General features: G+C 36.4%; 1 protein-coding gene across 1 annotated transcript in view; it reads left to right on the forward strand.

The window, feature by feature from the left end:
* zmat4a (zinc finger, matrin-type 4a) overlaps window positions 1-18,560 on the forward strand; it is a 164,990-nt gene that overhangs the window by 90,711 nt on the left and 55,719 nt on the right. The window contains exon 5 of the mRNA XM_087253531.1: window positions 15,044-15,268. Coding sequence (XP_087109657.1) covers window positions 15,044-15,268 — 225 coding nt within the window. The remainder of the gene's footprint in view (window positions 1-15,043; window positions 15,269-18,560) is intronic.

Raw genomic sequence — 18,560 nt, forward strand, 5'->3', positions numbered from 1 at the left:
TTTTTTTTTTTTTTTAAGTCATGAATCTCCATTTTAGCAACACAAGCTTAAAGAGTTTTATTTGCATGTATATTCTGAAGATTTATAATGTTCCAATAAATTGTAATAAGTTCACACATAATTGCCTGATTATAGACAACACTTTGTTCTAAGAAATAGTGTATAATCTTTCAGGCTTTATTTTGTTGTTGTTTTGTGCTGATATAAAAGAGATAGCTAAAATTTCTTCTGTAAAAAAACCTTTTACTCTAATATGTATTCAAAAATTGCCAATTTTAACCTGACTTCATCTAGTATTTACATAAATTAGCATACTAGCTCTCTTGTGAAATTGTGAGTCTTTAAAAATATTTTTCAAGTGATGTTTAACAGCAGTTTTTCAACATTAATATGTATACAGTGCCGGTAGAAAATCATAATACCCCTTTGATATAATTACTTTATTTGTCTTAATAATTCAAATCCAATTCCAAATAACATTTCCAGCCTCTAAATGGATTTTGTAGCCTTCTAACCTGTGCCTTACCACAACTTTACCTCGAAGGTCTTTTGAAAGTAGGGGGTATTGTGAGAAAAGATGTAGATTTTCACAGGGTATGATGATTTCCTATAGGCACTGTATATTTTTTCGATTGGCTACAAAACAAACTACTGTTAACTACCTTAACCAAATCAATCTAGTTAAGCCTTTAAATCGCACATTAAGCTGAATAATAGATTCTTGTTGAATCACTAGTAAAATAGTATGTACTGTCATCGTGGAAGTAACAAAAGAAAATAGCTATTAGAAATTCCTTATAAAATCAATTATGTTTAAAGGGGTGGTCCGCTACGATATCATATTTTTAACTTTAGTTCTTGTGTAATGTAGCTGTGTGAACATACAGTAAACAACATCTCTGATTGTAATATGCTCAAAGTTTAATGCAAAGGGAGACATTGGCTTTTACAGAGTTAGCTTAGCAAAGCCTACTGCAAATGAAATTTGGGGACTACAAAAAAACACATCCAGGTTAATGAGATCTCATACCCTTTAGGTTATGTCCATACACCTCGAGCAGCAAAGGAATGTGGCCAGAGGCGCTGTAATGCTATTGTAGAAAAGGCTAAAATGCTGTCAGAACGCTGCTATTTTCACAAAGCTTGTTCTGTTTCTGTATTTGGGCCTCCAACGAACACGACACAAAGAGAGAAGTGCTTACAATTTAACTTTAATTAAGTTCCAGAGAATTCTAAAAATATATAGCTGGCATTTGACAAAGGAAAACTTCCAGAATCTCTCCCAGTTCAGTGCTGGATTCGGCTAAAATTCCTTAAAGAAAGAGCAGTTCCTACCATAATAGCAGAAGCTGTGGATTGTGAGCCACAACCTGTAATTAGTTTTGATTGTTAAAACTGATCACATGCACAGTTTCTAGTGTTAACGATACGTTGTTGCAAGGACATAAACAAGGATGCAAGCAAAGGGAAATGCAGTTTGCCATTGCTAACAATTTAGCTACAAATCCATATTTATCCGTCAAACTGCTGTAAACACCCACAATCTTCAGCAGTGCATTCTATGTCTCAAATAACAAACTCGCAAAATATATGTAAACATTTCATATTACATACGCATGCCTTTAATCTGACACTTGTCAGATTTTATTTTAGAGAGCAGACATGAGGTTCAGCTGTGTCCTCTTCATTTTCAGTCTGATTCAGGCTCAAATTAATACGGCTAACAGTTACACTTACTGACTGTATTTACACAGCAGCGGCAAAGCATTCGCTCATAGAGTCTTAGCTCTTCCTGGTGATGTGAAGCCAATCCGTGATCACAGCACATTATGTTAGCTGACCCATTAGAGCCTCTTGAGGGTGGGCTTTCGAAGAACTAAAAAATATGATAGTTATTTTTTTACAGTATGTTAGCTGAGAAGTTGTACATAATGAAAGTAAGATATATGAAAAAATAACGTGATTTTCTACAAAATGAAGCATGAGCACACATTGCTTTGCATCTCATAAACACAACCAAGCCTTAAAAATACACTGTGGACCACCCCTTTAAAAAAGTGTTAAAACATTTTTTATGCAGAAACTGTCTCTCAAATAGCACTTGCTAAATATTTAAAAAAAATTAATAAAATCAACGAAGGGCTAAGAATTTTGAGGCTTATTGCATGCATTCTAAATAATGCATCATTTGTGCATTTAAGGAAATTTTAAAAAATATGTAATACAAAATTAATGTTTGCAATTCTAAATACCTAGAGAAATATAGTGTTAACTGATAGTATTTTTCATCACCTGCAGTTTGGTAAGATTTGCCTTAAGATTAAATTTGTATTCAAGAAACTTTAATTGTAAAACCTTTTCCATCTACATGTTTAGAATTCCCTGCTTACTCTATATATGATGCAGGGAACAGGATGAGATTCAGCAGTGAGAAAATCATTCGGAAACTCAAGTAAAGACTTTTTCAGGGAGGAAAGCGGATAACTGCAAGGGCTTTAAAAATAAGAAGATAAAAAGCCTTTGATCCTGTTCTGCTTGATCCAGAAACTGAATCTCTCAAACCAAATACCTTCATTGCATTAGGATACGATTGCATGTGAAATGCACATTTTTTGGTTCATGCAATTTTCTGCATGCTAAAGATGTTTACATGGCTTGCATGGGATGTGCATTTTAGGGAAATGCAATATGAATTCCACAATGAGCAAGAATGTTAAAAAGGCCACATTTTAAATGGATGGAAATGTAGCTTTTACACTCTCAGAAATAAAGGTACAAACTCTGTTACTGGGGTCATACCTTGTCAAAATGTACACTTTTGTACCATACAGATGGACATTAGTACCTTTAGGATATACATTTAAGGTTCACTTTTGTACTTTTACGGTACTATGATATGCTTTATATCCATTAATAGGTACCTTTAATGTTCTGTTAGGAACAAAAAATTACCTTTTGAAAAGGTACCACCCCAGTGACAGGTTTTGTACTTTTATTTTTGGACAGTGTATATTTAGGGATATTTTGGCATTTTTATATTTTCATTATGGGGTGACGCAGTGGGGCAGTTGGAAGTGCTGTCGTGTCATAGCAAAAAGGTTGCTGGTTCGAGCCTCAACTGGGTCAGCTGGCATTTCTGTGTGGAGTTTGCATGCTCTCCCTGCGTTTGCGTGGGTTTTCTCCGGGTACTCTGGTTTCCTCCAAAGTTCAAAGACATGCAGAACAGATGAAATGGGTAGACAAATTTTCTGTAGTGTATGAGTGTGGATGAGTGTGTATGGCTGTTTCCCTGAGATGGGTTGCAGCTGGAAGTATTATGATGCGTAAAACATACGCCGGATAGGTTGGCGGTTCATTCCGCTGTGGCAACCCCAGATTTCCGAAAAGAAAATGAATGAATGAATGAATATTTTCATTATGTTTTCTATGTTTAAAACCTTTACAGTATGCATTAAATGAATATTGATTTACAGTTTATAATTGTGCATGACATGACAATATGTGACTCAAAGACAATGACAATATGTGGCTCAATAGTAACATCAAATCAATAGAATATTTACATTTCAATGAATTTGCTAATTTATTCATTAATTGATCTGTATATTATAATATGTCTTGTTTTTTAATGTTAAAAATTTAACATTAAAAAATAATAACTAAAGTTTATATACTAAAAGATCTTATTATATATCTTTTTGATATATTTTTAAGAAGAATCATTTGATGAGATGTTAAAAGACTCAAATTAATTTTCATTTAAAGCTATAAAACTTTGGAGATATAATATATAGAACAATTGAGCAATGTAAGGATAGCAGTGGTCCTTATGTATTTCCTTTTTTAGATTATTAATTTCCAGAGCTTCTGAGAATCCAAAAAAGGTCCACATATTGATAAGAATGCCATGACAGCTGTGTTAACATTAGTTATGACTGTATAGCCTCTTTGATGACAAGCAAACTGTTCACTGGCCAATGATATTGCCATGGGCAAATGGTCTGAAAAAACACTTGTTTATGGGATGTTTTTTTTCATAGTAACAAATATAGCATTTTGAAAATATTATTTTATCAATATAGATATACTGTAAATAGACACTCACTGGCCACTTTATTAGGTACACCTTACTAGTACCAGGTTGGACCCCCTTTTGCCTTTAGAACTGCCTAATCCTTGGTGGCATAGATTCAACAAGGTACTGGAAATATTTCTTAGAGATTTTATGGTTGCTTAGATAATGTGAAAGCAGCAGAAACCTCATAACATGTCTTGTAGAATAGATGCTTGACAGCATCATTTACAAATGCATAAGCACCTCTGTTCCTTTCATGTTTGTTTATTAAATATATCAAACGTGATAAAAAATAATGCAATACAAGTGGGTGTATTCAGATGTACACTGACATGCAACAATTGTCGCACCAGAACACAGAGTTCTGAGTCTGAGCTGAATCTTGTGCAGGTATTATGCTTGGGTGAATGATCTCTTAGAAAGTCCCTCTCCATCTTTATGTCAACCAAATCCAGCAGCTGTCTTTGTGCCTGCAGTAAATCTCCTGATAGATGACTCTTCCCTTATTGCCTAAACTGTCACCTGGAATTACCTGAAGTTTCTCTGTTATTTCCTTCCACAGAATCTCATTAATGTTTCAAATCTCCTGCCTGCCGGTGTCAGAGTATTGTTTTGTCATAAAGAAGACATGAAACACATTGACACTGAATCTTTTCCGCCGCTACAGTGGCCATGATATGACATTTTAAAAAATTTATCATATTTTTGTTTGTGGAGTTTTGAATAACTCCATTGTGAACGTTTATTTTTTACACTCGCGTTCTTGACTTGCTGTCCCGTCCTCTGTTCCTCATTCCGTTTCTGTTATATATAGTGTGTCTCCTTAACCAGAGATGCTCGGGAGTCTTCTAAGTGATTTTAAAGTGCTTTTATGCTGCAGCAGGCAAAGGGCAGGAAATAAATGGAGGAATAGAGGTGGATCTGCCTTTCGGGGATCAAACATGCTCATCGCTCCGCCCTGAGCATGGGAATAAGGAGGCACGGTTGGGGAGTAAACCGAACCCTGCTAATAATACACTAAAATCATGTAAAACAGCTGGTTTCATGTCTAAAAGGGGACTGAAGAACAAGGGTTATGAATGAGTTTGTGGCCACCCCGGTGACCATGAGAACATTAAGTAAAACTGTGATAACGGTAATGAATGACTTTAGTGTCACAGGCCTGTGGCACCAGATTTAATTTAAGAAATACAGAAGGACTGCTCAGGCAGAAGCCTCGATGCTGTAATTACATTGGGCGAGACAGTGGCATTATGGGAAGACTAGTGATGGGGTTATTGGGGAGATTTCCTTATCGTTTTTGTAGTTGCTCAGAGTTTCTACTAATATGCTTTAATATGCCCTGTGAATCACTGTGGGTTATTTCTTGAAGGATTTCAGATCTCCAAATTGTCCCAAAAGTGTCTGGATAATAGGGTTATGCAAATATAAGTGTATAGTGTCTGGATGATAGGGTTATGCAAAATTTGCTTTTGATTATACAATTGGCAGATTCTACAACAGGTGGAATGTCTTGTCTGGAGCAGCAATGCTGGACCTGCATGCTTCAAAACATGTGCAATTTAAAAATGCTTGGTTATAAACAGGGCTTTACATTAACACCTGCCAACCCACCAAATGCGGGTAGATTTCAGCTCTGGCGGGTAGACAGACACCTTCACTAGCCACTTTGGCTGATTAGAAATCATTTTTAAATTGTAGTTTTCTTAAAAGCAGGGTTCGACAATAAGCATGGCCCAATATTCGTGCAAATGTGATCTTAGAATCAAGTAGCAGCACGACTGACAAAAATAACTACGTTCGTGCGAGCAAAACATCAAAAAAGAAAGTAAATACCGAATGAGAGGACGATCACTCGCGCACACAGGTGATGTGATGCGCACGACGATTAAAAAGCGCGCGCATTCCCATTTACTTGCGCAAAGCAACCAAGCCTAGAGGAAGCACAACTAGTGCGATTGGTTCCCTTTGTAATAGACTAGACAAAGAGTGATGATCGTGCACCCACAGACAGTCCTGCTGCTTTCAAGAGCTCAAGATAAAAAAAATACACATTCTTTTGTAAGCAGCAGCAATCACTGCTTTCATTTTAATTATTCTTTGAACAGATTATTAACAGGCCTATATTAACCGTGTGCACGTGAATATCCTTTCATTATCAAACACGGTATGTTTCACCTGCTTTCTTTTGCTTACAGTTATTTTTGTTAATATGGTTTAATTATATTTTTTACAATAACATTGCTTTAATGGGAGATTACTTCCCGTTTATGTGTAGTTAACTGGTGATCTGGGACTTTAAGCCAGGACAGATTCCCGTGCATATTTTAGATACATGACAATAGTTATTTTTTAAAATAGTTTTTTTTAGAGAAAAATTTAGTTGAATTAAAATTTGCACCTAAAAAGCTATATTTTACTTGTTTTAACACATTAAAAAATTGTGGCTTAGAAATACTTATTTGGTGTGGTCAGTGATAAATTTGGTAAATCCCTAATTTTGAGCCCTGAAAAGTCACAATGCAGGTGCCTGGTTAGGCCTGTGGGCTGCCAATTGAATAGCCCTGCCGTAGGAACCACCTACCACTAAATTTAGGGCGTACTCGCACTGCTATCCGAATCATGCCTATGCACTATTGCCGGATCGTTTGAGAAGTGTGAGTGCTCTGAATCGGGCTCAGGCACAGTTCACCTGGCCAGCCCTGGCCCGGTTGGAAGAGGTGTGCCTAAGCGCGATTCATTCAAACTCCTCAACGCACAAAAACTGCACCTTCAGTAAACCTCCTAATTCCTGCAGCATGAGGACTTTATGATGGTTTATGGGCATCAAAATTGACTAATCTGTACGGGGAAATATTTGACTGCGTGTCCCTGCATGTCAAATGACTTAAACGATATAACTGATAAAGAAATCTCCACTGTGCTGAGCATGAGCGCTTCTCTACTGAACAGCGCTTCATCGATGGTGTAAGCGTGCCCAGGCCCGAATGTAATGTGAGTGCGTGTCGTCGGGGGGGGCAAGCGTGCTTTAGCTCGGTTCAAGGCAACTGTACATAGTGTGAGTACGCCCTTAAAGCATCTGGGCACTAGCAATTGTACTGTTTGTAGCTTTAATAGAGATACATTTTGTTTAATTATTTAATTGATAAAGAGTGTTATTTTGCATTTGATTATTAAATTTCTGTACCTGAATTTGACTACCCCGAAAAACATAAATCAATGATTATTTCATTTGTATCTTGGCTCTGTTGTATTTATATATGCGTCTGATTATTGTATTTTTATTTTATCTTCTCCCCCTCAGAATCATTTCAATTAAAATTGATTTCTTTACAAATAGAGATATTCAAACCATCTCTCTTCATATCACAATATATATTGCAAAAAACAAAACAAAATATCGCGTTGTGAGTTAGCCCTAGTTTTGAATAACCTAATATGATTTATTTTGGCTGCCCAGTGCTGGGTCAAATATGGACAAACACAGCACTCAGTTGATTTAAACAATCTGGTTGGGTTAAATTGAACGATTCACCAAATATTTGGCCACCCAGAATTGTCATTTTTGATTTTATCTTGTTTTTTTTTTTGTTTTTTTTAGTAATCTAATATTAATTTAAATTATTGAGTTCCATTTTAAAAAGTCAGTGCATCCAGAATTTTTGCTTTCCCAGAGAATTTTAATTTCGGTGCATTTCTATTATTTTCTATTTTATGATGATATATAATAAATGTTACTTGCTGCATATTAGTATGATTAGATCGTGTGATACTGAAGACTGGATTGAGATCAAAAATGTCAGCTGTGGTAAAATAAAACACAACTAAGTATTGCATACAGAGATAGTATACGTTTTGTGTTTGTTTCCTAGTAACTAGAAAAATTTTTTTTTTACTCCTTTTGATGGATGTCATTTTGCAAACCCCCAAGCTTGTAAATCAATACTCCAATGTTTCAATGCACAATATGGCTATTATCCATGGTGTTAAACTGCAAGCCTCTTGTCAGATACTCCAATAACTGAAGCCTTAAGGGAACTTAAAGGAGTTTTATGAATTACATATTACATGCTTTATTTTCCTGTCACTTTTGCTACATTTGTATTTGCCTGTTGTGCTTTTAACATGTTGTTTGATAAGGCAACCTTTGCTCTTATTTTAAAACAGCTAAGCTGTGCCACATAAAAATGCTTATGTAAGTTTCCTATAGGAAAAGCCTAAGGTGTGACTAATTAATTTAGTGGATTTAATACAAGTGTGTTTCCTATGCCACACACTTGATAGGCCCTGCAATAAACAATATTTCTTCACAGAGGATGATGGTCATTTAAAAATAAACACGATTAAGCTTCACTGAAATGAAGTTGCTTGCTCATGTACTGTCACCCTCTCTCGTGGCAGCTCATTTATCTTCTTTAAATTTTCATCTTGTGTAGCGTTTTAATTTATGGTATCAAGATTTATTTTTTGACGCAGTGTTTGTTAATTGCCTAAATTTAATTTATGTGTCCCAACTAAAGCGTACATTATACTTTTATCAACCCCTCTGGAAAGCAACCAACGAAGAGAGAAAAACAGATTGAAGGAATAATGTGCGGGCTTTTGGCAGGGTATAAATTTCTTGGCACAACAAGAGTACTTTTAAACACATCTCTTGTTCATGGTTGTCCTAGTTTTTACAAATATTCTAATAAATCAAAGCTTGGTAGGAAGCCTGTGGAGTCTCTGTGGCCTCTGTCTTAGCTTGTGCAGTCACTACTAATGTAGTTTACGTATATATAGCATTGCATATATAAAGCTTTAGATCCTGTTCTCTATGTGCTGATTTGGAGCAGTCAGTGCAAATGTGAACACTCTGTCAAAGATAGTGGGTCAGTTCACTCTCACCCCTTAATGACACCTTTGAACATTGACAAACACGGACACAAAGTGGCCCATTCTCTCCAATTATCTCTTCTGCCAAATAATAGGATGTGATGTCGGTGCTGAGCAGAGCTTTTGTATGCATTGTCTATGGCAGAGCGGAGAGGCACTGAGGTGTTAAAACTGATTGTTAGGCCCGGCGTTAGGATTCTCTGGTGTGTTTTGTGTTTATTCTGTCTGTTTGGTGGTGATGCTGCCAGCCATGCATATGTAAGCATGCAGTAAATGAGTAAAAACGTGGCGTTTGCGTGTGCTTGTGTATGTGGGTCAGCCTCAGGACTGTCAAACACAATGCAAATTTCACCTTCCAGTTAAAGACAATGACAACTGCTTATTAGTTATGCAGCAGATAATCCCAGTAACCGTGACAGATAAAATCCCAAGTGTTTTGTTGCTGTCAGGATAAAAATAATAATAATTCTAGTAGATTATAACTAGTCAGTGGTAAACATACAAAAAATACTTGTGTTAGTCTTATTGGGTTTTCCCAAGCAGTCAAATGAATTTAACAGTACAATTAGGTCCATAAATATTTGGACATTGACACAATTCTAAAATGTTTACCTCTATACACCAACACAATTGATTTGAATGAAGCAAACAAGATGTTCTTTAACTGCTGACTGTCAGCTTTAATTTGAGGGTATTTACATCCAAATCAGTTAAATGCTGTAGGAATTACAACAGTTTACAAATGTGCCTCCCACTTGTAAAGGGTCCAAAAGTAATTAGACAATTGGCTTCTAAGATGTCCCATGGCCCAGGTGTGTGTTATTCCCTCATTATCACAATTACGATGAGTAGATAAAAGGTCCAGAGTTCATTTCAATGTCAAGAGTTTAATTTTATATCTTTTATTGTCAACTCTCAAGATGGGGTACAAAGAGTATCAAGCAAGCAGTCAAGCAAGCCATCGACTAAAGGCTGAAAAAAACAAAACAAACCCGTCAGAGAGATAGCAAAAAGATTAGGCGTGGTAAAAACAACTGTTTGGAACATTTTAAAAAAGAAAAAACGTACCAGTGAGCTCAGCAGCATCAAAAGACCCGGAAGACCACGAAAACAACTGTGGTGAACGACCAAAGAATTCTTTCCCTGGTGAAGAAAACACCGTTCACAATAGCTGGCCAGATCAAGAAAACTCTCTAGGAGTATGGTGGTAGTAGTAACGTGGCGTGGGCATGTATGGCTGCCAATGGATCTGGTTCTTTTGTATTTATTGAATCTGTGATGAATTCTAAAGTGTTTTTTTATACTATTTTCTGCATATATTAAGCCAAATGCTTCAGAACTTATTGGTTGGCGCTTGACAGTGCAGATGGAGAATGATCCAAAGCATACTGCAAAGAGTTTTTGAAGGAAAAAAAAAAGACCCTTTTTACATTTCTGGGTTTCTCAGTAGCAGAAGTCATCATAGTTAGGAAAACTTAGATCGCAGTGAATGGGAAAATGTAACAAATAATTTGTTTACACACTTATTTGCTCAAATAATAAAAGAAAAACTCCACAATGGTGTTAACAAGACTTTCAGAAAAAAAAAAATGTGAATTGTGAAATTGATGACGGCAGACAGGGGAGAGAATAACGTCAATTTAACTGTTATGTCCCATAGATGCTGCATTAGAAACACCTTACATACACGGTACTTTGTTTTCATGTAATTTTAAGCAAAGATGATGCTCTACATACATAAATATATATGCATGGTAATATGCTTTTTTTAATCTAAATACTAAAGACTTTTCAAAGATTTGCAAGACTGTGCTTAATTGCATAATAACAAGCTTGTGAAAAGGGTCCAATGTAATGTTATGCAATGGCCAAGACAATCACCTGATCTGAATAAATTAATTTTATTCAAATTATAGGGAAATTATAGGGAAAATGTCTCAAGAACAAGCAGGAACTATAGACAGTTGCTGTAGACGCCTGGCAGAGCACCGCCAGGAATGAAACCCAGCCTCTGGTGATGTCTATGCTTCAGGCTGTAATTGACTGCAAAGGATTTGCAACCAAGTATTAAAAAGTGAAAGCTTGATTTATGATTATTATTCTGTTCAATTACTTTTGGTCCCTTAACTAGTGGGAGGCACTTATGCAAACTGTTGTAATTCCTACAGCGTTCACCTGATTTGCATGTAAATACCCTCAAATTAAATCTGACACTTTAACTGCAGTTAAAGCACATCTTGTTCCTTTCCTTTCAAATCCACTGTGTTGATGTATAGAGGCAAAAAAGTGTGGACCTATGGACCTATAAAATATAAAATGTATACTAATATAAATATAAAATATATACTAAAATATAAACTAATCTGGATTGCAACCAGAGTACTAAATCATGCTCTTCAAATGCCAAATGAGTGTAAAACTTGGCTTTGGCATGTAAATAAAGCAACATTTTTATTGTTTGAGTGGTAATTTGATGATAAATGGCAATATCATATGCTTAAAGACTGCTAGTCTGCTCCTCGTGATGCAAGTAATGTTACTGAGCTATTCAAATCAAAGCTGTGAAAACAGCAACGCTTTATTCCCAACCCTTTTTTGTTTATCTAGGTCTACCATGACTAAAGGCATTTTTATTCCCTGTTGTGACAAATGTGCAGAATATTCCTCACATTAAGCATCCAAAACAGCAATAAGAGAGGCAAAAATTACTAGTTTGTGGCATATTCAGTTCACTGAGAAATAGAGACAGCACAGTTGCAAGTGACATCCTGCCATTTTTTTTTTAATCAGATGCATTACCATTCAAAAAAAACAAAAAGACTTTTGAAATGCCTTGAAAAGTTACTTATGCTCGACAAGATTGTATTATGCTTTATAATTAGCTAAAATAGAGTAAAAATTGTAATATCATGAAATATCATTAAAAGTTTATATTTATGTTCTAAAATGTGTAACTTATCCCTGTGACGACAAAGCTGAATTTTTAGTTTCACATCACATAATGTTTCAGAAATCAAAATGATTCTTCTTGCCAATCACATTTCACATTTTCATTTCATGTTTTTATAGGTTTTTTTCAAGATGACTATATATATATGTGGTTTATATACAGTCAAGCTCGAAATCATTCATATCCCATACAGAAAAGCTTGAAGTATTCATACTTAAGGGGTACAATTATTTCAGGCTTGACTGTATATGCTTTATTAGGTACACCTTACCAGTACCAGGTTGGACCCACTTTTACCTTCAGAACTGCCCTAATCCTTCATGACATAAGCTACTCACTGGGAGGCTTAGTGCTCAAATCTTATTTTTTTCTCTGATCTGATGTTTTTGCATGTCTGTTCACACTGCTCTTGTAAATGTGGTTAATATCAGATTTGCAGTGTGAACAGATCATGGTCCTAAACTGACCCACATGCGCAAAAGTACAATTACGGACGGCACAGAATGTCTAATTATGCACACGTGATACTGTATGAAGTAAGCACGTTGTCAGATCATGCTTATATTATTATTACCCTTTTCACAGACAAGCGTGGTGTATTTTATTAACTGTAAAGGGTTGCTCTGCTACTACTATATATTTATCTTCCATACCCCTCACTGCCTTCCATACCCCTCACTGCACACCATTACTATATAGCATGCACTGCACTTTAACCAATCCATACTTGAAACAATACATCCTACAACTATGTGGACACCTATTCACTGTACATATCGCTGTCAATTTTACATAGTCGTTGTATTTGCACTGTCTGTATTTTGCACCGTCTGTACTTGCACCGTCTGTATTTTGCACTGTCTGTATTTGCACTATTTGTATTTTGTACTGTCTGGAGCCAGCACCTAAGCTTTTCACTCATCATAGCACACGTGCTGCTAATGGTGTGACAATAAAAGTGATTTAATTTGATTTTAATTTGTATTTCGGCATTTTAAATCTAAAAAAAGTCACTTGTAAAAACCCTGATCATTTGTGATTTATGACAACCGCGGCACGTGGTGCTCTGACCACCAGTGTAGTTAACTCATCAAGGGTTAATGAGCAGCCGCAAACTAAACTGTAAAGGCAGAGTTGTTTTATGTACATTTGCAGAGTTATTTAATTTTACTTTGTTATAAACAGCAGACACGTACAGAAGGGGGGTTTGGGTGCTCGAGCACCTGCCCTTTTTTCTCTCTGAGAGAAAGTTCTTTCTCCTTTGCACACAGATCCCCTATCTGCAACACGCACGACACTCTTTAGCTTCCTGATCAACCCATGCCTCAATTGTTAACAAGCACCAGTTTGGCTCCAAAATCTTTAAAAAAAAGCAACCAACTTTCTGTGGTAAAGTAATCAGCATGTGTGCTATTCTACAATGCTGCTGAGGAGTAGATGATGTTTGCAGCACAGAATGATGACGCATGTCTCGCAAAGATTATGTAAAAGTCACATGAAATCTATCATAACCGTTTACACTGCGGTCGCATTGCAAAACATCAGATCTGTGTCTGATTTAAGACTACATATGAAAGTGTCACAGATCTGACCTGAAAAGATCAGATTTCCTGCGGTTTGGGCTGTTAACACTGTCATTGCCTGAGTCACATGTGGGCAAAAAAATCAGATTCAGGCCACATTTGGCTGCAGTGTGAACGTAGCCATAGATTCAACAAGGTACTGGAAATATTTCTCATATATTTTGGTCCATATTAACATGATAGCATCATGCGGTTGCTGCAGATTTGTCAGCTGCACATCCATGATGCGAATATCCTATTCCACCACATCCCAATGGTGCTCTATTGAATTCGGATCTGGTAACTGTGGAGGCCATTTACAACACTGTGACATTGACACAATGCTCAGTTGGTACCAATTGCCAATAAAATATCCAACCACACCCTTACACCACCACCACCACCAGCCTTGGTGGATAGGTAAATGCTTGTATGCTGTTGATGCCAAATTCTGACCCTACCATTCGAATGTCACAGCAGAAATCAAGACTCATTAGACCAGGCAACATTTTTCCAATGTTTTATTGTCCAATTTTGGTGAGCCTGTGCGAATTGTAGTCTCAGTTCCCTTTTCTTAGCTGACAGCAGTGGCACCCGGTGTGGTCTTCTGCTACTGTAGCCCATTCGCCTCAAGGTTTGACTTGTTGTGCGTTCAGAGATGCTCATCTGCATACCTCGGATGTAACGAGTGTTCATTTGAGGTACTGTTGTGTTGCCTTTCTATCCCCATTCTGATTCTCAGTTTGAACTGCAGCAGACCGTCTTGACCATGTCTACATGCCTAAATGCATGGAGTTGCTGCCATGTGATTATCTGATTACAAATTTGCGTTAATGAACAGTTGGACTGGTGTACCTAATAAAGTGACTGCTGAGTGTATGTATATATACATATATATATATATATATATATATATATATATATATATATATATATATATATAGAGAGAGAGAGAGAGAGAGAGAGAGAGAGAGAGAGAGAGAGAAAGAAAAAGAGAGAGAGAGAGAGAGAGAGAGAGAGCTGTGTATATAAGTTTCATTTACACAACTTAAAGAAAATAAGCATCACAATAATCTTAATATGTTGTCACAGTTATGTGACTAACTTAATTTTGAGAAAAATGCCAAATTAAGTCAAATAATTCCAAGGTGTCAATTCATTTCAAATAAAAATACTATGAAATGTAGTTTTGTGTCCAGATATAAATATTTATGACTGGTAAGTTCTATCAGTGTGTATCTGACAAAAAGAAGATAAAGAAAGTCATCTCCTGCGACCAGCCGTGAATCTCTCAACCTAATATTTAAGGATGCATCCCACAGAGCGCAGGATCTCTGCTATCACTTAAAGTTTTTCATAGCAATATGCAGAATTTATCATCTTGTCCCTGGTTGCCAAACTTTTGCAGACTTTCCAAACAAAGTTTCTCAGTATATTTTACTGTTGCTCACAATTCCGAAGTCCTAAAGATATGCCGTAAACAGCACAAAATTATTATTCCATTATACAGTTTATCATATATACAGTAAGTCTATTATTATATAGAATAAATCATCTGCTCTGTTGTTGTTGTTTCCTCAGAGGTGCCACCTAGTCCTGTGAAAACGGCCTCGTCAGAAGTCTCACCTGTGAGCTCGGCCCGTCAGCACCGGGACTCTGACCGCTACTGTCAGCTCTGTAATGCGTGGTTCAACAACCCTGGAATGGCACAGCAACACTACGATGGCAAAAAGCACAAGAAGAATGCAGCACGGGCAGATCTGCTGGAACAGCTAGGGAAGACTTTAGACATGGGAGAAATGAAAGGTACAAACTCTTCAAGCCTCTTTTAAAAGCTGTTTATAGTTACATGATTAGTTTTGCCATTGGTTCATTAGAATGCTGAGACACTGAAGTGAGCGAAAAAAGATGTGTAATGCGGTAGTGTCCTGCAGGCCTTTGGTGGAAATGAGAATGTTGATGATAATGGTCAGTGCGGCTGCCTAGAAATGAACTGGTTGTGTGAAAGTACACACTGTGTGTCGTATAATTAGACTTGAATCTTCTAAGTGTGATTCCATTATATGATAATAAGGGTTTATAGGAAATGGGATGAATACATGCAAAAATAGTGTTTTCCCTTTTGCACAAGCTGTTGTACACACACACACACAAACACAAACAGAAATGCTGTCATTCTTTAATGCAAATCTGACTCATGAGTTGCATCCACATTCATATTTAGACATATTAATATAAACCATTTATTTTGAATTGGGGAATGTTTGGTTACCAACATTCTTTAAAATATTATTCTATTTTTGTAAAAAAAAATGATATGAGGATAAAATAATAATACGAAAATATGAAATATTAAAAATATATTAAATTGGATATAATGATGTCAACAAAATATACATATATGTTTGAAGCAATAATCTTTTAAAAATATATTGAGAACATCATTACCCCTTTTACACGTACAATCACACTGGTGTGATTAGCCTTGGCCTGTCCCTGAAGCATACGATCACACCAGTGTGATTAGAACGTTCAGAGCACATGTCATCAACTGCTAAAATTTAAATCTACTGGCACATGCTGAGGCACAGAAAGAGGTGCCCAGCGCTTGTCATAAATCGCAATTTAACCACTCTTTCAAACAAACAACATTTATTTTAGGTTTCAGACATTCAAATACACTTAACTTCAAGCAAAATATACCATTTAATGTTTACACATTAATTGTATTTTATTAGCGTCTATCCCTACCTCAACCCTAAACCTAACCCTGATGGTGATGTAAAAATATTATTTGTTGTACAGTGTCACAAAAATATAATATAATATAATATAAATATAATAATGTGCTATATTGACGCGAGTATCATGTGTAGCAGTGGCGCAGTAGGTAGTGCTGTCGCTTCACAGCAAGAAGGTCACTGTGTCGCTGGTTCAAGCCTCGGCTCAGTTGGCGTTTCTGTGTGTAGTTTGCATGTTCTCCCTGCGTTCGCGTGGGTTTTTCTCCGGGTGCTCCGGTTTCCCCCACAGTCCAAAGACATGCGGTACAGGTGAATTAGGTAGGCTAAATTGTCCATAGGGTGTGTGTGGATGTTTCCCAGAGATGGGTTGCGGCTGGAAGGGCATCCGCTTTGTAAAAAACTTGCTGGATAAGTTGGTGGTTCATTCCGCTTTGGCAACCCGGCATTAATAAAGGAACTAAGCCGACAAGAAAATGAATGAATGAATCGAGTATCCTCAGCTGTATCCCATCTGGACTTCATTGCCCTGTAGAAGATGGTGAAGTCTAGATGGGATACAGCTGAGGATACTCACATCAATATCCTCAGCTGTATTTCATCTAGTAAAAGATACAATTAACACATGATTTTATAAATAATATAAATACTTCACTTACTTTAACGTTGCTTGCAGCTGTATGCATTCTAACAACAATGGCGGTGCCAATTACCCGTTATATAACAATAAATAAGATCATTATCAAGCTGTTTAAAAGTAAAAAAAATATATGTTCTTTCCCATACAGTATTTCAGAATAGGAGTATCAGAAATTTCCCAATATAAATAAAACATTTGTCAATATTTACAGAAAAAGGCAAAAAGAAATAAAATATGACATATACATAGATCATTGGGGCTGGTGGGTCATGTGATAAGCTTTAGATGGGCACTTTAGAATACTATGGATTGTAAGTACAGTCACAAAAAAAAAGAAAAAAAACTCATGCAGGAGGCTTAGCTGGATTATTTCAAACTCACGAGTGAAAGAGTTAATTCATTTGATTCTTTCAAATGAATAATTAATTCAGCAATGAAGTAAAGAGTTTTTTTACATGAATGGTCTGCTGAATCATTGGTTCACTTGATTCATTCAAAAAGTAGATTCAATCAGTTTTGAAACACCAGTGTATTGTTGATCATTAATGTGCTACAGTTCTGCTCTGGCTTTTAGCTTATAGGTAATGAATTTCATTGGCAACTTTGAACAAAATACTGTCATATTTTGTATTAAAAATAACAGATATCAACTTCAATATCCTGACTTTTAGTAGCATGTTATTCAATTCTACAGGGTGGCCGTCTATATGAATACACTTTAATAAAATGGGAATGGTTAGTGATATTAACGTCCTGTTTGTGGCACATAAGTATGTGTGAGGGGGGTTTGTAAGTAATTAATGAAAGAATAAAGTTACATGTAAACCAAGCACACTATTGTTTTTCTTGTGAAATTCCCAATAAATGTATTAAGGTGTATCCATATAAATGGCCCACTCTGTATATGACTCTATAACCAGTGAGTCCTGCTTCATGGTTATCACCAATCAGCGATGTGAAACTTAAAATGACTTGCAGAGGTCTGCAGGCAGAGCAGTTGCATTCGGTACTGTTCACAGATTGTGTCATGTGCATGCACAAATTTGTTATGTCCTATGGATGTGTGTAATTTCCACATGCATATTTGGAGTGATGCACAATTGGTGCGCAAGCTGTGTGACGTGCTTGTGTATTCCAGGCGCACTTAATTGAAAACACCTCAACTTTTCAGAATGCCTCAAGTGCACCATGAGTTGCATGATAAAACAGATGGATCAGCTTCATCTGTTGTATGGAATATACACATTACAGTAATTCTAATTACTTTAGACAAACACTGAACACCCTAACACTGCAGTGCTTTGTACTTTTTTCCATAAATTAAACTTGCGTCAGAGCTGCAGCAATGTTTTTTGGTTTGTCATCTTCTGAGAAAACAAGTGATGCTCACTTAGCAACAACAGATAACATAGGAGCATGAGCACAAGGCGCATTGAAAAGGAAGAAAGTGTGACTTTTCATGTGCTTTTAGTGTGCTTTTTTTATATGTGAACTGCTGCTTAGTACATAACATTTTAATGCTTGATTTTTCCAATACCAAATACAAAAGTAAATTTGGGGGAGAATTCTTTCACCAGTTATGGAGAAGAGCAATCACCCTTTAGGAGGAGGTGCCCTTTAGTTTGTAACTGTAAATAAATGTGCACACTCATAGAATCAGACACTGACACTTTTTATGTAACCCATTTCTTTTTAAGAATTATGATCCCGCTTGGTTCAT

This window comes from Danio rerio, chromosome 5, assembly GCF_052040795.2.
Source record: "Danio rerio strain M-AB ecotype USA chromosome 5, GRCz13ab, whole genome shotgun sequence".
Lineage (NCBI taxonomy): Eukaryota > Metazoa > Chordata > Actinopteri > Cypriniformes > Danionidae > Danio > Danio rerio.